Genomic DNA, 23,122 nt, shown 5'->3' with positions numbered 1-23,122 from the left:
GTCATCAAGTACCAGAGTTCGACATGATCGGTATAGACTATGACTTTGGCACCCATAAGATATGGCCGAAATTTCTCCATCGTGAATACAATAGCCAAAAGCTCTTTCTTAGTCATTGTGTAGTTCACTTGCGCATCATTCATTGTCTTGCTCGCATAGTACACTAGATGAAATATTTTGTTCACTCTTTGACCCAAAACCGCCCCAACCGCAACATCGCTTGCATCACACATGCACTCAAAAGGCAAGATCCAATTAGGTGTGGTAATAATAGGAGTGGTGGTCAACTTGTGCTTGAGAAGTTCAAAAGCTTGCATAAATCTCTCATCGTACATGAACTTGGCATCTTTTTCCAATAACTTGCATAAGGGATTCACTACCTTCGAAAAGTCTTTGATAAATCTCCGATAGAACCCCGCATGCCCAAGAAAACATCGAACTCCCTTGACAAAGGTAGGGGAGGGAGCCTTGAAATCACATCAATTTTTGCTTTGTCCACCTCTATACCATGTTTTGAAATTTTATGCCAAAGAATATGCCCTCTTCCACCATGAAGTGTCATTTCTCCCAATTAAGAACCAAATTGGTTTCTTCACAATGGGCCAACACTCTATCAAGATTTTTCAAACATTCCTCAAACGAATCACCCACAACACTAAAGTCGTCCATGAACACCTCCAAGATATCTTCCATCATATCGGTAAAAATGGCCATCATACACCGCTGAAGTGTAGCTGGTGCATTACACAACCCAAAAGGCATCCGAGAAAAGGCAAAGGTGCCATATGGACAAATGAATGTGGTCTTCTCCTGATCTTCCGAAGCAATCAAGATTTGGTTGTATCCAGAATACCCATCCAAGAAACAGTAGAAGGCACGCCCAGCAAGTCAATCTAACATTTGATCAAGAAAAGGCAATGGAAAGTGATCCTTGCGGGTCACTTTATTCAACTTGCGGTAGTCCATGCATACCCTCCAACCGGTGACAGTTCTGGTAGGAATCAACTCATTTTGTGAATTTGCAACCACGGTCATGCCACCCTTCTTCGGTACACATTGCACCGATGAAGTCCAAGAGCTATCAGAGATGGGGTACACAACCCCGACATCCAACCACTTGATCACCTTCTTTTTCACAACTTCTTGCATTGCCTCGTTCAACCTCCTTTAATGTTCCAAGGAGGGTTTTGCATCATCTTCCAGAATAATCTTGATAGATCTTAAATGCTCTTGCCTGATGTTTTAATGATCTAACAAACTTATGGCTAAGAACCAGATAGGGAACCTGACCTACTTGGATCACTACAAGCGTTAACCGATTTCAAAGTGGCTTGTGGTGATAGCATCATAAGTTAGAAAAAGCCTTTGTAACTAGGATAGTCACAAAGTGGCTTGTGGTAAAGGTACCACAAGTTAGTTGAGTAAATTCTTTGCAATAGGAAGTATTGTAATGTGGCTTGTAATAGGCAAGATTACAAGTTAGTGAAGTTAAAAGCCTACAAGGTAGGCCGTGGCTTTTTTGATCCCATTGTGTGGGATTTTTCCATGTAAAAAGTCCTTTGCCTCATTTACTTACTGCTTTACTAAGTGCTCTCAGCAGAATCTTGTAGCGGACCAGGTACTCTACGATTTGGTAGATCCATACAATCTAACAATTGGTATCAGAGCAGCTTCCTCCTATCAGGCTAACACCTAGGAAGGATCCTCATGGCGGTTCCACTAAATTTTGAAGAAGGTCAATCCATATACCACCCACCCAAGTTTGATGGAAAATGCTATTGGTAGTGGAAAGCTAGAATACATGATTTCATCATGGCTGAGGATTGTGAGCTTTGGGATGTCATCTGCGATGATCCGTTTGTTCCAATCAAGGTACTAAATGAATTTCTATTTTCAATAAAAAAAACAGCAAAGAATACACTGAAGCAGATAAGAGAGCGGTGGAGAAGAACTTTCGTGCCAAGAAAATTCTGGTATATGTTTTGGGAGTTAAAGAGTACGATAGAATCTCTACATGCGACACTGCCAAGGAAATATGGGAGGCTTTGCAAATAACTTATGAGGGAACTACACAAGTAAAACAAGATAAATTTAATATTGATGATAGTTCCACGATGGTAGTTGAAGGCAAGGATATTGGATATGACTCGATGCTTTCTTTGATGGCTCAATCAGATAATGATGAAGACAATGGCAACGAAGAGGTAAACTTTAGGGATGTTCAGAAAAATCTGAAATCCTATTCTCCAAAAAAACTCATGTGTTTAGCTGATGTTTTAATTACTGCCTTTTCTAGTCTTGCGGAGGATAGGGATTCCTTGTTCTTAGAGCTAGAAGAATCTGAACGTACTAGAGAAGACTTAGTGGCTGCAATTACTAATCAAAAGAAAACCATTGAAATTCTTAGAAAAGAAAAGAGTGATCTCTTGGCAGAAACTGCAGACCAAAGGGAACTAATAGTAAAGCCTTTGACTAATTCAGAATCTGAAAGCTCTGAAAGAGGAAAGGGGATAGTTAGTGAGGAATATTTTAGGCTTGAAGATGAGGTGAAGGCCTTGAGATATAGGATGTGTGATGAAATTGAGAAGAACGAGCTCCTCCAAGCCAATCTAGAAAAAGTAATGAATGATCTTGAAAGGCCTCTAAAGTGGACTTGGTCCTTAGAAGCTACCACTGCCTCGCTCACTAATGACAGTGAAAAAGGGCGGGGAGCAGGGTTCCCAAGGGAGAAAACTCCTCACAATCCTCACAGTAAGAGCGCCACTGCATCTGATAACTGGCCTCGTACCCAATATGGGAACACCAGGCACTTTAAGGAAGGTGTCCAGGACAAGAATCAATCAGTACCAAAAGATAAAGTGGCTACTGAAACTATGACCACAAAAAAGGGACCAGGTTCCGCTCACAAGAAACACACATTACATGCATGGACTAAGAGAACTCTTATTCATCCTCTTGGTTACTAAAAGGGACCCAAACTTGTTTGGGTTCCTAAAACTAACTCCTAATCTTTTGTGCAGGGAATAGTGAAGGGAAGCGGTCAACAATGGTTCATGGATAGTGGGTGTTCGAAACATATGACTGGGAACACCACAGACTTTCTTTCACTAAAAGCCCTGCAATGAGGGAGTGTATCCTTTGGCAACGGCAAAAATGGGTACATTCTTGGAGTTGGAAAAGTTGGGAAGTCACTCACTCACTCTACTGAAAATGTGTACTATGTCAACAGACTTAAGTACAATCTCTTGAGTGTCTCTTAATTTGCGATAAAGGAAACAAGGTTGAATTCTTGTCCAAAATATGTACAGTCGCTGCCCTTGTGACCGGTGAAATAGTTCTGGTGGCCAAAAGATACAAGAACATCTATGTTGCTGATTTCGAATCCTTACAGTGTAGTGATCTGAGTTGTCTGAAGGGGTTGACGATGATGCTGAACTATGGCACAGAAGACTGGGCCATGCAAGCTTTTTCCTTCGGAACAAACTAATTTAGAAGGACCTGGTCCATGGTTTGCCAATGTCACAATTCAAAACTCAAAAAATCTGTGATGCCCATGCTAGAGGAAAACATGTAAAGTCCTCCTTTAAGTCAAAAAGAGATGTGAGCACCTCAAAGCCGCTTGAGCTCCTACATATGGATCTGTGTGGACCTATGAGGGTGCAAAGCAAAGGAAAAAAGAGATACATTTTCGTAATCGTGGATGACTATTCCAGATTCACATGGACTCTGTTTCTCAGAACAAAAGATAAAACTGTTGAAGTATTTGTGGCCTTTGTGAAGAAAATCCAGGTGAAGATGGAGTCTAGAGTTGTATGCATTAGATCAGATCATGGGACAGAATTTGACAATGTCAAATTTGATGAATTCTGCAATGAAAATGGCATCACTCACAACTTCTCAGCTCTTAGAACTCCACATCAAAATGGAGTAGTAGAAAGAAAGAACAGAACTCTGGAAGAAATGGCAAGAACAATGCTGATTGACAGTGGACTTGCAAAGAACTTTTGGGCTGAAGCTGTCAACACTGCATACCACTTAGTGAATAGGTGCATGATCAGATCAATTCTGAACAAGACCCCGTATGAATTGCTGAATGGAAGAAAACCCAGGCTGACTTACCTAAGAACATTTGGATGCAAATGTTATGTTCTCAACAATGGAAAGGATCGGCTTGGTAAGTTCGATGCCAAAAGTGACGAAGGGATATTTCTTGGCTACTCTTCTTAAAGCAAGGCTTACAAGATATATAACAAGCGGACTCAATGTGTTGAAGAAAGTGTCCATGTTATTTTTGATGAATCTCATCCATCATTTGAGAAGAGTGCTGAGGAAGATCAAGATGGAGAACCCTTACTTGTTCCTGGTGAAGTTATTAACATGACAAAAGGAAAGGTAGACATGATGAGTCAAGTGAAGGAGCCAAATGAAGATAACGCTGCCTCATCATCAACAGAACCAAGCATTTCAATTACAATCACTGAAGCCGAAGAAAGAGTGGTTGATGCAGTTCAGGGAACTCCACTGGCATCTGAGAGAAGGATAGAAGAAAATTAGCCAAACATACCTTCCTCCCCTCAGAATGAACCCCAGACATTTAACTAGAGACATCAAAGTTCTCACCCTATAGACAACATAATCACTCCTCTAGATTCCGAAGTTCAAACCAGGTCAAGAGCTAGAAATTCACTTGCCTTCTCAGCCTTTCTCTCCCAAATAGAACCCAAGAACATCAAGGAAGACTTAAAAGATGCAGATTAGATTACAACCATGCAAGACAAGATGTATCAGTTTGAGAGAAATAGTGTATGGCACTTGGTACCCAGACCCCCAGTTAGAACCATTATAGGAACCAGGTGGGTATTTAGAAATAAGCTCGATGAACATGGAATTACCACAAGGAACAAGGCTAGACTAGTGGTCCAAGGCTACAATCAGGAGGAAGAGATTGACTATGATGAAACATTTTCTCCAGTGGCTCGCATGGAAGCCATCAGAATTTTGGTCGCCTTTGCTTCTCATATGGAATTTACTTTGTTCCAAATGGATATCAAAAGTGCATTTTTGAATGGACTGCTTAAAGAAGAAGTCTATGTGAAGCAACCCCCTGGGTTTAAATGTCATGAGCACCCTGAATATGTGTTCAAATTGGATAAAGCTCTGTATGGGTTAAAGCAGGCTCCTCGAGCGTGGTATGAAAGATTGTCAAAATTTCTCTTAGAAAATGGGTTTAAGAGAGGGAAGATTGACAACACTCTTTTCTTAAAGAAATAAGGAAGGAACCTGCTTATTGTTCAGGTTTATGTTGATGATATCATTTTTGGAGCAACAACTGACTCTCTGTGTGAAGAATTCGCAAAACTTATGGGAAGCAAATTTGAAATGAGCATGATGGGGGAATTAAACTTCTTCCTGGGCCTTCAAGTAAAACAGTCCCCAAAGGATACTTCCATTTGTCTACAAAAATACATCAAGAAACTCTTAAACAGGTTTGACATGGAAGTATCAAAAGTGATAGACACTCCCACTGCAACTGCCACTCGACTGGACATGGATGAAACTAGATCTCCTGTGAATCAAACAATGTATAGAGGCATCATTGGGTCTCTCCTCTATCTCACTGCCAGTCGACCTGATATTGTCTTTAGCGTAGGGCTATGTGTGAGGTTTCAATCAAATCCCAAGGAATATCACTTGAAGGCTGCCAAAAGAATACTGAGATATCTCAAAGGCACGCAGGACCTGGTGCTATATTATCCATCAGGTGACAGTTTTAATCTGATTGGGTATGCTGATGCAGACTATGCAGGCTATTTTGTGGACAGAAAAAGCACTTCTGGGATGGCTCACTTCTTAAGATCATGTCTTATCTCTTGGGGGACAAGGAAACAAAATTCAGTGGCTCTTTCAACAGCTGAAGCTGAATATGTAGCTGCAACATCCTACTGTGCTTAGCTTCTGTGGATCAAGCAGCAGTTGGAAGATTAAGGAGTTCTCACTGAGAGTGTGCCTCTCCTATGTGACAACACCAGTGCACTCAATATGGCAAAGAATCTAGTTCAACATAAAAGGACCAAACATATTGATGCGGGGCATCATTTTCTGAGAGATAATGTGGAGAAAGGGTTGATATGCATGAAGTTTTGCAGCACAGAAGATCAAATTGCAGACATTTTCACCAAGCCATTGAGTAGGGAACAGTTTGAAAGAAACAGAGTAAAGCTGGGACTGTTGAAGCCAAATTAAGAACCTAATTCCTCTTTAGCTGGCTCGTATTCTTAAGAAATAATTAGTTCAAAGTTTTTTTTGGCCCTGTCTAACTCACTTCAATACCGTTGCAGGTAGACATGCATGATAAGCATAGAAGCAGTAGATGCAGTACATGACTAATAAAAGAGTATTAATTCTTTTCAAAAAAGGCTTGAAGAAAATGTTTTTTCAAGAACCAGGTTCTTGTACTAAAGGTTAGTAGTTCTATGCATCCTTTAATACACATCTTAAAAGGTACAAAATGCAACTGCCATGTCATCAAATTTTCAGATTCGGCTGTCATGTCCCTTCAATTCAAAATGTTCCACCTCTGAAACATCACAATTCTCCACGCCCAACTGTCGTTTTAGAACCGATGCCTATTCTTCTCCCTTCATAATTATCCTCTCCGTTTAAAAACCCCTCTCTTTTGTCCTTCTTAACCATAGGCCCTTATTCTAGACTCATCCAAAAGGAAAGGATCATCACACCACTTCTTCCAATGGCTGAGAAAACTTCCGATCTATCTGCCTCAACTGTAACCACCTCTGACCCATTTTCTCCGATCTATCTAGCTGAGAAACTACTGTTCCATTTTCTCCGTCGTCTGTTGCCCACACCAGTCAAACCTTAAGTGGAGAACAAGGTCAAAATACTGAGTTCACAAAAGGCTCCGCCATCATTGCCGTTGACTCCATGGTTGTGGAAGAACCAGTTGAAGAAGAAAAGGTTGTGTTTGTGGTATCCGCTGATGGGGTATTGCATAAAGTTATTTCCTAGAAACATGAGTCACAAAGCGTGTGGGTAGAAGGGCCATTATGGCTGTTGAAGGGGATGCAGTAGTATACACTACTAAGGCATCATATGAGGAACCTGATCCCTCTCCGGAGGACCCAGGTTAGGACTCTCATCCCCGGGAAAGTGTTGTTCCTGCCTTCGATGCTGTGCCTATGGAAATTCAAGCACCAGAAATGTGATCTAGTGATGAAGACGACCTAGACAACATGGCCCTTGATGCATTCATAAGTAAGCGAAGGGTTGTCTCCACCCCTGAGTTTGAAATTAAGCGGCCTACTACCAGGCTTCAAGTCAAAGTGGCCTACGACTCTGCACTCCAAAAGAGCAAGAAAAGTAGTAAGAAGAAAAGAAGAAAGCTGGTGAAGGATGATGTACCTATAAGTGATGAAGCTATTCCTGTAGTGGAGGTGGAAGAAGGAACTCCTGAGGAACCAGGTTCCCTTGTAAGGCGGTCCTCAAAAAAGGCTGACTTTTTTTCTATGGAGAAAGGGTCTACTTCTAAGTCCGAGTTGATGGAGGTAGTGAGTGATGAGGATATTCTTGTCAAGTCCAAGGGGAAAGGCAAAGTCAGTGGAGAAAAGCATAGGAAACGCAAGTCTGAAACAGTTGAAGAACCTAGTTCTGGAAAGAAAGCAAGAAGTGAGGTCTGCCTTAGCTCTGAGCGCCTAAGGCATCAAAAAGTTCTGCTAGGTCATACGTTTGACCCAACAATCTCGTAGATGGCCGAAATGCGCCAAATTCTGGAAATGGTGGAGTTTCAACAATGGATGCATCTATTCTACATTGATGCCCCTAAAGTGAATGAGGAGGAGGTACAGAGTTTCTTCGCCAGTCTTTTTCCAGTCGATACTGACCATGTTTGTGCGTTGGTCAATGGGGTGGACATTGTCTTTGACGTGAAATTGCTTGGAGAAATTTTGCAAGTTCCTACAGTTGGGGTGTCGAGTTTACGAGATGTTTGTCAGTACAACTTCAAAAATGCAGTGGTGAAAGATAATTCTAATAAGAAAGGGGACCAAATCCATAAGAAAGCACTACTTCTTGTCTACCAGCTATTGTTTGAGCTGGTTAACAAACTCCTGTTGCCTCGAGTAGAAAGGAGGTCTATAACTTCAAAATCTGATCTATACCTAATGGAGCAACTGGTCAGTTTCAACCCTGTGAGTCTGCCTGCCATAATGATTGAACACATGCAGAAGGTGGCCAATTTCAAAGATGGTAATCATGGGCTTCCCCATGGATTCTTGCTCACTCAGGTGTTCAAATTATTTGAGGTTCCACTGGGAATAGGTTAAGTGGGGACCCGTAAGCAGACATTCTCTCAGACAACCTTGGAAGAGTGCGAGTGTATTGAGAATTATAGGGGTGTAGGCAGTATTTCAACTGTGTCTCAGCTCATCAATGCCCAGAATAGTGCAGCTAAGGAAATACGTCGATTGAAGGCCAGAAATGCTATCCTGGAGGGTCAGCAAGCTCAAGCGGTTCCCATGTCAAATGATGAGGTGAAACGCCCGAATAGACCTTGTTCTTCAGACACTTGTTGGAGCTTCCAAGCCTTTTCCTCCTAGTGCCCCCTAAGAACCCCTTCAGTGACCAGTTGTCTCGATATGTTTCTTCTTCTTTGTCTTTTTGTTGATGGTTGGTGGATGTTTTTTTTGCCTTTTTTATGGTTGGGATGTACTACTACTGCTCCTGTGAACAAGTCCAATGTAGCTTCTTCCTTTTTTCAAAGGACGAGGTATATTAAAAATTATTAATATGAATCCTTTTTCTTTTATCTCGTACTCTCTCTCTCTATGTTCTATTCTTTTTCATGATTGTGTGCACATATGTGGCATGAGTTAGCTTAGCTGGACTTCTTTGTGCTGTTGTTCTTTTTAGTGATGCCAGAAGGGGGAAATTACACATTGGGGAACTAGTTCTTATGCTCTATTATTTTTTAAGATAAGGCATAGTCTCAGGGGGAACTCTTTGAAACTGGTTGTTTGGTTTCTACTGCCTCAATTTCGATTTATAATTGTTGAAGTTTGTCATCCTCAAAAAGGTAGAAATTGATAGATCTTAAATGCTCTTGCCTGATGTTTTGATGATCTAACAAACTTATAGCTAAGAACCAGATAGGGAACCTGACCTACTTGAATCACTGCAAGTGTTAACCGATTTCAGCTAAAGATGAATTGCTACAAGCTTCAGGAACTAGGAACCAAACAAGGACCTGATGCTTTTGTGGTTTCCTCATAGCAGTACAAAGTCATTTGGACATAGTTGGAAATGAAGTGACCAACGACACTATTTCTGTCGCATTGCACCACACTGTCAGCCCACTCACTCTCTAACCAAACAAAGTACTCACATCATTTCAAGTTATGTGATCAAGATGTACAATATGTGCTTTATACAAAAGCATTACTAGAAGGTTTCTGTTTCTCATTCAAGCCTCTTGCAAAAACAGAAAAATCATCCTCTCAAGTTTGAAGAACATGATTGAACGCAACTACGGACCAGTTCCTAAAAGATTGATGCTTGCTGTCCTAGTTGAATTGTAACCTTATTATTGTACTTACCATATCTCCTAAATCACTTATCTAGAAGCATCCTGATTAGGAATCCTCTTGTAAATCTGTAAACTCGTTGAGTTTATGTTGTGACTAGATTTGGTCATAAGGAAAAGTCTTTGTAATCGTAGAATTATAAAGTGGCTTGTGGTGATAGCATCACAATTTAGAAAAAGCCTTTGTAACTAGGATAGTCACAAAGTAGCTTGTGGTAAAGGTACCACAAGTTAGTTGAGTAAATACTTTGCAATAGGAAGTATTGTAAAGTGGCTTGTAACAGGTAAGATTACAAGTTAGTGAAGTTAAAAGCCTACAAGGTAGGTCGTGGTTTTTTTGATCCCCTTGTATGGGATTTTTCCACGTAAAAAATCCTCTGCCTCATTTACTTACTGCTTTACTAAATGCTCTCAGCAAAATCTTGTAGAGGACCAGGTACTCTACGATTTGGTGGATCCATACAATCTAACAAATCTTGTGCATATAGAATGCGGGGCTTATCCCCCGAATATCAGCTAAAGTCCATCCAATTGCCTTTTTCCTCTTTTGAAGAACCACCAATGTGGCATCAGATGCCCTACATGTTAGTAAGACAAGAGGAAAGAATAACTGGCAAAGTAGAACTAGGGCCTAAGAACTCATACCTGAGGTGTGGAGGCAACGGTTTCAACTCCAACACCGGAGGTTCCTCAATTGAAGGTTTTGTTGGTGGAGTCTTCCTATTCTCAATATCCAAAGATAGTTTCCTAGGCTCATAAGAGTAAGAGCGCATTCCATGTAAAGCATTCACATACTCCACTCAGCCTTCATCATCATTTATATCAAGATTCAACAATACGGCTTTTAGAGGGTCCTCCACATTGATCATTGCACTTGTGTCATCAACTATCACTGCCGTGACATGGTCTATAAAAGAGCACACCTCAGAACTGTTGGGCTACTTCATTGACTTGCACACATGAAAGACCACTTTCTCATCACCCACTCGGAAGGTGAGTTCCTCTACTTCTACATCAACTAAGGCCTTCCCAGTAGCAAGGAAAGGTTTTCCCAATATGATTGGAACTTCATAATCTACCTCACTGTCCAAGATCACAAAATCAGTTGGCAAGATAAATTTGTCCATCCAAACAAGAACATCATTAATAATACCCAATGGTCTCTTCATAGTTCTATCCGACATTTGCAATCTCATAGAAGTCGGCCTCGGTTGCCCAATACCCAAAGTCTTGAAAACTGAGTATGGCATTAAGTCAATACTTGCCCCTAAATCACATAGAGCCTTAGCAAAGTCTGCACTCCCAATGATGAAAGGAATGGTGAAAGCACCAGGATCTTCAAGCTTCGGGGCCATTGAATGCACTATTGCAATAGGGTGGGTCATCTTGATAGTTTCACAATCCATGGATCTTTTCTTTGTCACCAAGTCATTCATGAATTTAGCATAGCCCGACATTTGTTTAAGAGCTTCCACCAAAGGCACATTAATGGATAAGCTCTTCATCATTTCAATGAACTTTTTAAACTGATTCTCATTTTTTTGCTTCACGAGCCTTTGAGGATAAGGTGGAGATGGCCTTGGCAAATGAGCCTTGGCTTTAGGCACAACCGACTCCGGCATGTCTATTATGTGTTCCCTAGACGGGTTCACGCCATTCTGAGTCTTCACCTTGGCATCTTGAATATCAATCCTCACTTCTTCATTCACATTCTCATCAATCACATTTTCAACCACCAAAGGAATCTCATCTTCTTGTAACTCAACTTCATCACTCAAAACTGCTTTTTACTTGGAGGCATTCACATCACCGCCTCTTCCACTTCTTGTAGTTACCGCCATAACATGATTGTTCCCACCCTTCGGGTTAACTACTATATCACTTGGCAGAGCCCCTTAAGGGGGAGTATTCAAGGATTGTGAGATTTTGCCTAATTGAACCTCCAAAGTTTCTGATTGAAGTATTGTGGGAAGATAACTGAGCATCAGAGTCCGCATTTTTTCATCATCTGTTGGAACATCATTTCAATTCTCACCATTTCGTTGTTGGAAGAACTAGGACTTGGGATAGAAATGGGGGTGGATTGTTCGGTTGTTGGTACATTGGGGGCCTTGGAAAGCCTTGCCCCCGGTTTCCTTGATTGCCATTGTTCCAACCTCCCTGATTGTTGTTACCAACCCAGTTGTTGTTGTTGCCATTCCAATTACCCTGATTGTTCTGATTGCCTCAATTGGAATTTGGTTGTTGTTCCCCCAATTACCATTGCCTTGTTGTTGTTGATCGCCCCAATTGCCTTGGGGTCTCCATTGTTGTTGGTTAGAAGAATTGCCCATTTGGCCTTGGTAGTTGTTCACGTATTGCACCTCTTCATTCTGCCCATCATAACCATCATCCTGGAATCCACCACAATCATTGTCAAATTGATTTGAATTCCCTTGGTTTTGTTAACCTCTTTGTCTTCTTTTGTTCACTAGCATGTTGACACCCTCCAAAGCATTTACTTGGCATGGATTTTGAACTTGTTGCAACTGTGTCTTTGCTAACTGGTTCATTGTAGTTGTCAGCTCTGCTATAGCCTGCCCATGGTCATGTAGCTCTTTGTGCAAGTGAGTGGCCGTGGGGTCACCCTGGGGTACATTGGCTCTACTTTTCCAAGCGGAGGACGTGTGAGCCATCTCGTCAAGAATGTCACAAGCCTCATCATAAGACAGCTTCATGAAGTTGCCCCCAGCAAGTTGGTTCATTATGCACTGATTTGTTGTGTTAATGCCCCGATAGAAAGTCTGTTGGATCATTGCCTCAGTCATATCATTGCTGGGGAATTCCTTTACCATTGTTCTATAGCGCTCTCAAATCTCATGTAATGGTTCGGTGGGCTCCTGCTTGAAGGCTAAGATCTCATCTCTCAATGCTGTTATGTGCCCCGGTGAGAAAAAATTTGCAATGAACTTATCCGCCAACTCATCCCAAGTAGTGATGGAATGGTTGGGAATTCGCTCAAGCCAATCCAATGCCTTTCCTCTAAGTGAGAAAGGGAAGAGCCTCAATCGAAGTTCATCCTCGGACACATTAGTTTGCTTGCTCCCCCAACAGGTATCCACGAAACCCTTGAGATGTTTGTAAGCATTCTGATTGGCAGCGCCCGTGATATACCCACGCTGCTCCAGCAATGTCAGCATCACATTGGTAATTTGAAAATTGCATGCCCGGATCCGGGGTAGGACAATTGCACTTGCATAGCCTTGGTTGGGAAGCACTCGAGGAGCCACTCTTGGAGGTGGCGGGGGAGGGTCTGAAATATTATCATTGGCCTGGCGGCCTCTCCTTTGTCCTTGAGGCACAATAGGGACCTTATCATCAACATTGTCATCTACCTCCTCCCCCGGCGGAAGATCTCCAAGAGGTGCTTTGTTTAAGTTTGCTGCCATTTTGTACCTGAAGTTGTGACACACATAAATTAGTAACATAGAAGGAAAGAAGAACAATACACAAAACTATTTAGATAGATAGCCAAAACCGTTAACTCCCCGGCAACGGCGCCAAAAAGGTGATCGAGACCAACCCTGCACTACTACAAAGTAGCGAGAGTGGTCGAAGCAGCTTTTACCCAAGAAGGTCGGGATCGATTTCCACAGGGAGCTAGAAATGGAAATTGAGTTTCTATCTAAATTAGAGATGCGTAATTGCTCTTAATTGCACTTCTAATCATAGTTGGTTTTGATATTACTTCTAAATGTATACTAATAAGATGCTAAATTAAGCTAAGTTAAGCTAAGAGTAAAATACTTGAAGGGTTGTCTATATAGTTAAAAGGCACTAGGGACGTGACTTTCTCCTAGGTGGACACTTGACGGGTTCTCGAGTCTAAGGCTAGGTTGTCATGTTAGGGATTACAATATAACCATTGCATGATACTACTCACTCTATACCTCTTGGTAGTTTGAGTGATTTTGCCCTAATTGACTTCCACAAGACCAATTGGGTATGATAATTTGTGCAAGCAATTGAGGTTCAAGCGGGGTATTATCTCTAGGTTTAACCCTTTAATTGGGGCTATCAACCTCTTGAATATGCCCCAATTCCTTGTTGGACTAATTTTCCTAGACTTAGGCTCTCTTTCTCAAAAAGAGCCCAAGTCAAATAGGCACAAATTAGTGTTTGCAACCACTAATTCAACATTAAAACCATAAATTAGTCCAAATATCAAACACCTATAGACATTCAAGCCTTAAAATACAAGACCCATCAAATACCCACACTAGGGTTGAGCCACAACCCTAGCTAATGGGTCTAGCTACTCATGAATAAAATAAAGAAATAAATGAAGAAAACCCCATAATATTCAATTACAAGCTAAAACTTGAAGATTCAATGGTACAACTATTGCAAAACTATCAAAATGGTAAAGGAACATTGTTCATGAGCACAACAGCTAAGTAAAATACAACTGATAACCTAAAAATGAGAAAAGAAGCTATTTATTCTAGGTCAAATATTTTGGACAAAAATACCCCTGTGGGGGTAGTGCGGACCGCACAAAATCGAGTGCGGCCGTACTGAGGCTCTTGGCTTTAAACTTTTGCTCTCTGAACTTGGTCACCGCGGGCCACACAAAATGCACCGCAGCTGCGATAGCTTCTATTGCGGTCCGCACAAAAAGGACCGCGGACCACATTGGCAGTGATTCCCCAAATTGGCAACTCTCTAAACTCTGTCTTTGCGGACCACACAATACCGAGTGCAGCCGCATTGAGTCCATTGCGGTCTGCACCAATTGCTTTGCCGCCGCAATGCTTGAGTCTCCAAAATAGAACCTCTCTGAACTTCCTCTTTGCGGACGGCACAGAATGGAGTGCGGCCGCATTGGTCCTGTTACACTGTGCTTGGACTTGTTCTTGGTACTTGTGCATGTTTCACTCCTTTTTGAGCTAGTTTTGATGAATTGTCACCTTGTTGACTAAACCATTCAATCAAGTACAACATGTAAGCCTTTGGGACTATTCTGTACACATTTCTAATCAAAGCTCAAGTAAGAAGGAGTGTAAAATGCATCATAATCCCTAGTTATCAATCATCAGCAACAGAAGGGTCGATTTGGTCAGAAGGAGCTGGGAAATCCACCACACCAGGATTAACTTCAACATTCTCCAGAGTATCAGCCATGGGTGAAGAGAAACTTTGGCTTTGCTGAGTTTTTTTGATGGTCTCTTTAATCTTTGCTAACTCAACATCCAAGTTAAAACCTTCTTGGCTAACCTCCATAAGGGTATCATGGTGCGTATTCAAAATAGCCCAACTTACTTTAACAACAGCCTTGTCCTCAAGAGCCTCGTAGTCTCTTTCCCAATGATCAATTTCACTTTTGAGTTCCTCCCTCTCAGCTAAAGTAGTATCGTAAGAAGACTGTAAGGGGAAAGTGAACTCTCCAAGAACTTGACCTTATCAAAAGACACTCGGAGATTTTCTTGGGTCTGGGTGAGTGTTTGAACAAGCTCACCAGCATAAACCTCTTTCTCATTAAACAAGGCCTTCAGACCTCTGATCTCTTCAGTAGCTTTGGAGAGTTTTTCAGCAAAAGACGACTTGAGGAGGTTTTTATCCCTGCCCACCTGGTTGGAAGAAGCTTTCTCAACTGCTAGCTCCGATGCCATGACTCTTAGCTGCTGCTCTAAGGTACATTTTTTTTCTTCTAAAACTTCTATCTCAAGCTGAAGACTTTCATACTGCTCTTTCCAATTATCTGCCTCAATCTGGTAATCATGCATCAATTGCTCTGTATGGGAAACCTTTTTCATCATCTCCGTACCGATGAGATTGATCTACATAAAAAAAAGAGGGATAAGAATCTTATCAAAATGAAAATAGAATAGGACATGAAAAGAAGTCAATACCTTTAATGATGATTGCACGATGTCATTCATCCAAGTCAAATAACTATGACTTTCTAGCTTGGACTTTTCAACCAGACCAATCAAGGGTTTCAACCATACGTCAGCTTGGCCTGATTTATTCAGAAGATTACCATCGGCAGGAACCTCAATGGTAATTTTCTTCATCACTCTACTTCCACTTGAAGAACCAACTTCAGTTCGAGAAATATTAGTAACATGGACTGTAGAGGAAGTCATAATGGCTTGAGGTGGAGCAGAAACAACAGCAGTAAGAACAGGCAAAGGGCATTCCATTAGGACGGATATGGGGAAAGAGGTAAGAGGTACTTCCTCAGACACCAAATCAAAGCCTTCATTATCAAACCCACTCGAAAAAAGTTGCTCATCAGAGTCACGAGCTGCCATGGGAATCTCTTCGTCAGAACTTACTAAAGTGGCTTCAACAGGCTCGGTCACGGAAACAGAATGAGGAGGAGTAACTTCGTCATCCGAAATGACGCGTCTTCTAGCCCGCGACTTTCTAACCAAAGAACTTCCATCCCGTTCCTCCTCGTCTTCAGAATCCTGGGGTCTATTAGCTTTTCTTTTCAATGAATAACTCAAGATTATCTCCTAAGCTCTTGCCAAATAAAGTCTAGAAGTTGCGATCGACTCAGCACTTACACCACGAATAGGAAAACTTGATAAAAAGAAGGGTTAAATACATTCTAAAAAAAAGAAAGAATAAAAATAGAAGGAAAAGAATAAAAATTTTACCGTGAGTTTTAACCTTCCATCCAAACCTGTTTGAGAGGTACTTCCAAGATCTAACTTCCATCAGAGCGATGGTCAATAATTTCTCTACCCAACCACGGAAATTGGGAATCTCTTCAACAGTTCCCATGGTTGCTGAAAAAAGAAAAGTAAAACAGTCACGAGAAGTACAGACCTTATTTAAAATAGAAAAGAGAAGAGAGAAAGTTGTAAAGAAAACTTACGTGCAAAATTCCACTTTTCAGGGAATGATATATTTTCTTCACCTACTAACCCTAACGTGGGAGCAGCAACAAATCGGGCATACCATCCACGATCTTTATCATCCTCAGGACTGACTAATACCCTCTTACTCCTCGCCACTAAAGTAAAAATCCCATGACGGAATAACTTAGGGGAATAGAGGTGGATTAGATTAAAGAAGGTGAAAGGCAATTGAGCAAAATTAGCCAAATACCTTAAACATGCAACAACCCTCCATACAATAGGGCCAATTTGTCGTAAACACACATTGAAGAATCGGCAGAATTCAATGATAACTGGATCAATAAGGGGTCTAAAGTCCAATATAAAAGGGTATGTATACACAAAAGAAAAGCCCGCCTTGAAAGAATTAATCCTTTGATTTGTATTAAGGATGAGGATTGGGAAATCAAACTTCCAATGATAATCTCTACGAATAACAGAGATCAAACCTTTAGTAATTTGTGAAGGGTAAACATCGGCACGATCATGAGAGGACATAGAGGAAACCTGGTTTCTAATTGATTCCCTATCAGTATAAAAAGAAAGTTCAGAAGGGATAATTTCATCTACTGTAGGTTCACGTATTGGCTCATTGGAATCCCTACTTTTGACAGAAGACCTTTGTGTAAGAAAAGCCCTAGTTCTAGAAGATAAAGGAGGAGCAGAACTAGGTAGAGAAGAAGAAGAACCTTGAATGGAAACTGACCCTAAACTACGTAGCCTACCCCCTCTCCTACTCCTAGTAAGAGCAATGGGAAGTTCATCTACGATAAGAACTTTTTGAGGATCTGGGTTTGAAGAAGACATAGCTATACGAAGAAGAAAAGAAGATTGAATAAGTTAAAGATGGAAAACTTTTCTATGAAAGAAGAGACAAAGGATATATTTATACTCAGAAGCAACCGTCAAACAAAAAGGTAAATGAGAGCATCATAATGAAAACAGCCACTTCGTGATTGATGAAGCCGTAAAAAAGCCTTAAAAGACGCTAAAGGACTGCAGAACCAATCAAATATCACCACGTGTCACATGCATAAAATGGAAGTGACATGCGAAGCGTCAGTTTTGGAAAAGGTGTAATGATACATGAGAATGGCGGCAAAAAATTCCGCTTTAATAAGATCCACTTTCCAAATATTTAATTGCTGAATAAATGGCAAGTGGGGGGACTATCTGTATTGGGGAAAATCGAGTTAACATTTAGAATTAATTATGTGTTGACATATCGAGACACGTGGATCAATGGAAGAATGACAGCTGACAAAGAGTATTCAAAGAGTCGTGAGCCTTAATAGGTACGGGCAAAGATTCAAGAAAACAAGAAGGAATAGTTACGAATGGTTACTCGGATCTCTTGATGATTTGAAGAGACATCAGAGGAATTAACCTAGTTAGCAAAAAGTACAGATACGTATTATCCGTAATCAATGAGCATCAATGATGGGGAATGTTATAAAATCTTCACGAAATAGTTACGATTGCCAATTATAACGTTACATTAATGCCATTAATTACTCATAATGGCTCTATTATGAGAGGAAAGAAACGTAGTATTTAGAAATAGCTATAAAAGGAGAGAAATAACATTTGTATGGGGACACTGATTATTATTGGAATACACTTATTTACTTTGCTTTATTTTGCTTATTCAGTTACTTTTCAATTCAATTCTTCTTTTTCATTACGTAATTGTTTCCTTATTTGATTATCAGTAACCCGGGTTCTTCTAAAATTAAGTTTTGACCGAAATTCTTATTTTCTGGTTAAACATTTTTAGTATTTGTTTCGTAACATCATATAAAAAGTTCAATTTTCCTTCCCGCGACAAATATGGGACTCAACAATTACACAGTTCCATATTTGATCAACCTCTCACATGCCCAAATGACAATGTGAACTCGGTGCAACCTAATGACCCACACAAAAATATATAAAATTTGGGCAAACATTTGTTCAATTTAAAACAGGCTGAAAACTTTCTTTAGAAACAAAGCACGTTAAATGCTTAGTTACGTAGCTGGCCCCCATAAGAATAGATAGAGCATTTATTTTATCGCTCATGAATTTCAGCAGTAAAGCTCATTTTCACATTATTTTACATCACCATAACGCCCGTACAAATTTATATGTTTCTTCAGTTGTGGCAATTTATACAGATATGGCAAAGAAAGACCATTTCTTCTTGCTTGAGCAAACATAGAAACCCTATACGATCTAGTTTCTAGCTAAACTTCTATCCTCTTTGCTTTTTTACCCTCTTTCTTTTTTTGTTTGTTTGTTTCTTTAAAACATTTTTGTGTTTTCCCTGTCCTTGCTGTAACGATATAGGACCCGGCAAAAAGTAGGAATACTGAAATTTTCGAGTTTTAACATTTATAAATGTGTAAAAATAATTTATACTACTATCATAATCTCTTAAATGATAATGACAAATAATTGTTCATAATAAGTGAAACTAGTAACCAAAAAATAAACCAGACAACTTACTACAGGCTAAAAGACAAAGATATTTAGTTTATTTTTTTTACTGTATCAACAGGGGCATACGCAGGAATTTTTATAAGCGGAGTCGAAATTTATAGAAGAACGAGAAAAATAACATTAATTACCATAATTTTAGACAAGAAATAGTAATAATCTATTGGTTTTGTTGAGTCTTAAGTAGAAAAATCCTCAGTTGATGAACAACTTCATCACAAGTTTTAATCACAGAAGCTCTCTCAAATATTTGCAAAAAAAATTGTGCTAGTTGAAGTTTGAACCTTCAACTTCTTGGAGAAAAATCAAGCACATTACTAATACACCAAGAGACAATTTATATCAAGTAATGTCATTTTTACTATTTATATGTTTCCTCACATTATTAATATATATAATTAGTAAAAAAATAATCGACGAAATAGTGTCACCATCAGTATTTATAATTTAAATCCAAATTCTAAAACAGGAATGGTATGTCCTTGACGTGGGGAATCACTAAGCAACTGTATCTCTATCCAATGATACGTCGTTATGAATAGTCTTTCGATAACTTTTATGAACTGATCTATTTTCTTTTGGCTGAAGTTTTGTAAACTAAGTAATATTTTATCTTCTTGTTTATTAATATCGTTACTATTGTCTTCGTAAGCTCCGTTCTTGGAACTAAGATTTCTATTGTCTTATCTTGATTTCAACGCTAAGTCTTACATTCTTGTTTAATTTATTTATCATTTTGGGATCAAATCAATTCACTTGTCTATAAATCACATATAAGTTCAATTGTACCACTTTATGGGTAAACAGGTTGGTGCCCACCATGGGGCTTAGACAGTTGTGTAATTGAGTTGATCCTTGCATCTATTACTAACCTGTTTGATTCCTTGTTCTTAGCAAAAATCATAGGAAAATGGTAGATAACGATGTCAACATCGCACACAACATTGAGTCCCAAGGAAATCAGTCTTAGCACGAATATTTGATCGGTGATATCCGCAACAAACGTGACGAGGCCACGTCGGCCATGACAGGCAATATCCACGACATGTTCGAGAGGCAACTTCTGATGATGCTGAAGACGAACACGTCGCTGAAACAGTAAGGATCCTGAGGGAGCAACAAAAGGCCATTATGGGTCATCTCTCACGACAGGATCAGGTCATGACGGAGTTGAGGCAAACGTTGTCGATTATTTCCAACAACAATGCGAATGGACGAGGTTCAGTTCTTCCCGGTGCTCCCACAAACCAAACAACGCAGAGGGTCGATAACAACACCCCGAGGGGCGTAGTCGGCTTCGACAGGGCCGGGGGGAACAATAGTGAATCTGATAGCAACAATGAGAATGATCTCTTTAAAACCGAACTCATGCGGTTTACGAGGGAAATAAACGCTCGAATGGATCAAATTGCAGGTGCACCACCCATGTTGAAAGGTCTGGACTCAAAAAATACACCCAGTTGCCATTCAAACCAAGCGCGACACCAGAATTAATTCCAAAGCAGTTCAAAATGCCAGACGTGTCGAAGTATGATGGGACTTCGGATCCTCAGGACCACATCACCACCTATACGACAACGGTGAAGGGGAACAATTTAGCTCCGCACAAGATTGAGTCAATCTTACTAAAGAAATTCGGGGAGACCCTCACTAAGGGGCCCTTACATGGTATTCTCTCTTACCCGAGCCCTCAATATATTCCTTCGAGATGCATGCAGATTCTTTTATTAAAGGCCATATTGGGGCTAGAAAGGTACAAGCCTGAATGACCGACATATTTAGAATTGAACAAGAAGAGTCTGAATTGCTGCGAAAGTTCGTAACCAGATTCCAAAGAAAGGATGCTGCTACTGGTCGTACCAGAAAAATGGGCAGCAAAAGCATTTACTAGAGGACTGAACCCGAGAAGTTTCGACGCTTCCCAAAAATTGAAAGAAAGTCTGCTCGAGTTCCAGGCAACAACATGAGCAGATGTTCACAACTCGTACGAGTCAAGATAAGAATTAGGATGATCAGCTCAGTTTTCCGGCATCAACCAAGGGTCGGGGCCGGGAGAAAAATAAGAAGATATTAAAGGATGATTTCGATACAAATCGACAGACTTCAAGAGGTCAGTTTTTGCCCTATGAAAGGGTCGAAGGACATGGTAGAGGTTTTCGGTCGGTGGGTAGATTCGCTACCGATAGGAGAGCTGATCGCGATCGGAATAACAAATTATTGCAGGATAAGGAGATATCGGGTTCCCGATATTCTTCCTACCCCACGCTATTTGAATACAACTTCAACTTAGCGTAGTGGAACTAGTGTTGGCTATAAGGCACATCAACCAATAAGATCTAATCCCAGTCAAAGGGATCCTAATTTGTATTGTGAATACCATGGGACCAACGGTCATCAGACTGGGGACTGCAGGCATTTGCGCGAGGAAGTGCCGACATTGCTGAAAATGACCATCTTAGAGAAAGTGACTGGCTAAAAGCAACTATATCCACAATCTTGATAACGCATAACCCTCGAAAGCAGGAGAAGATCCTCCTCATCTGACGATCAACATGATTTTCAGGGGGGGTGATTAATTGTGTGACATTTTCGGCGGCAAAAAAAACGAAGGTGCCAGTTACCCACAGTAAAAGACTCTGAGAAGTTGCTGAGGACGACATTAATTTCATAAAGGAAGACGCAGATGGACTACAACTACCGCACAATGATGCCTTGGAAAACTCTCTTAATGTTTTAGATTTTAAAATTAAATGTGTTTTGGTGGACTGGGGATGTTCAATCAATATTATCCAATGGAGAGTGCTGCAGCAAACCAAGCTGACCGAAAGTATCATTCCAGCCACAAAACTTCTCGGTGGGTTCAACCTAACAAGCGTGACAACCCGATGAGAGATCCTGCTTCCCACAAATGCTGAGGGGGTAATGAAGAAGACCCCTTTTGAAGTAGTAGATGGCAATATGGAACTGACGCCTGCTCCTGATCCGAGCAAAGTTAACCAAGGGAGGAGTCGCCAAAATCCTATCAGGCACCAAGATATTTCTAGGTACTAGAAGAAAAGGATGCAAAAAAGTCTATAGCTGAGGCCAACGTTGTCCCAAGATCGGGCCTCGACGAACCTCGAGGGAGGAGACTCAACCATCCTCGAGACTTTAAGATGGTTTTCTAAAGTGCCTCGATGTTGAGAAATCGGTCTCTCTAATTTCACTGTATACAAATAGTCCCCGCGTTTCTTAGAGGGGAGCGATGAGAAACAATTATGAGCTTTTAACCCGAGGGCGTCATCAGTGTAATGTCAGCTTATCAGAGCATTAAATGCCATGCCCAAAAAACCGCGCAATGGTTGCCGTCAGACGCGACTATCGAGAAGCCCACGAACCGCTACCAGTTCGTCCCTTCCGCTTCCCACACAGCTCCTATAAAGGCAATAATTGTTGGATAACTTTCACTTTCCCAACTACTTCAGATTTGCAAAGCCATACCCATCCCTACTTGCATCCTTTCTTCTTGCTTTCTCAAAGAAATTTCACCATAATCATGGCCAGAACCTCCAAGACGATTCCTCGAAAGGACGAGGCAGCCTCTTCATCTCGAAAATCTAAAGGGAAACCCAAATAGATACCTACCTTGGGACAATGTACTCCCTCCAAACTTGATATGTCGAAAGACTTTACCATCGATACCACTTCATCCACACCGGGCCGATGTGAACACATGTCCCGATATATTAGCGTCGTAACCAACATAAAGGCGATGAAGACAGACCGATGGGATGAGTCAGTGAAGGTGGAGATTCCCAGCCCTGATGAAAATATAACAGATCACAAGGCTGGCTTCCTTTATGTGTATACTTACCCGTTCACTTTGGGTCCTGCCGATTCCTCCGAATCCTCTCCCTTGGAGATAGATCCGGTGATCCTCAATTTTTGTGACGCTCGGCCAAATCTATCCTTCGTTCTGGAGGATAGTCTTGATGCTCCACCATTTCACCGAAGGGGTTGCGGGTGAGACCTTTACCCTCAACCATTTGATTAGGTTGTACGACCCTCGATTTTATAGAGGTTTGATCAGGCTTCACCACCGATCCAAAAAATCATTTTTCTCGAGCACCAACGAGGGGAATGATCGAGGGTGGATGAGTAGGTTCGTCCGAGTAAGGCC

The 23,122-nt window shown here is 40.9% G+C and overlaps 1 protein-coding gene across 1 annotated transcript; it reads left to right on the top strand.

Annotated features, from left to right (window-relative positions):
• Window positions 1-5,388: 5,388 nt before the first annotated feature.
• On the top strand, window positions 5,389-5,952 carry LOC104249389 (secreted RxLR effector protein 161-like). The gene has a single exon (XM_009805811.2). It carries the CDS (start codon window positions 5,389-5,391, stop codon window positions 5,950-5,952), a length of 564 nt encoding a protein of 187 aa, XP_009804113.2.
• The last annotated feature ends 17,170 nt before the right edge of the window (window positions 5,953-23,122 follow it).

Source organism: Nicotiana sylvestris, chromosome 3 (assembly GCF_000393655.2).
Source record: "Nicotiana sylvestris chromosome 3, ASM39365v2, whole genome shotgun sequence".
Lineage (NCBI taxonomy): Eukaryota > Viridiplantae > Streptophyta > Magnoliopsida > Solanales > Solanaceae > Nicotiana > Nicotiana sylvestris.
The sequence above is the reverse complement of the archived record's forward strand: the minus strand, read 5'-3'. Positions and strand labels throughout refer to the sequence as shown.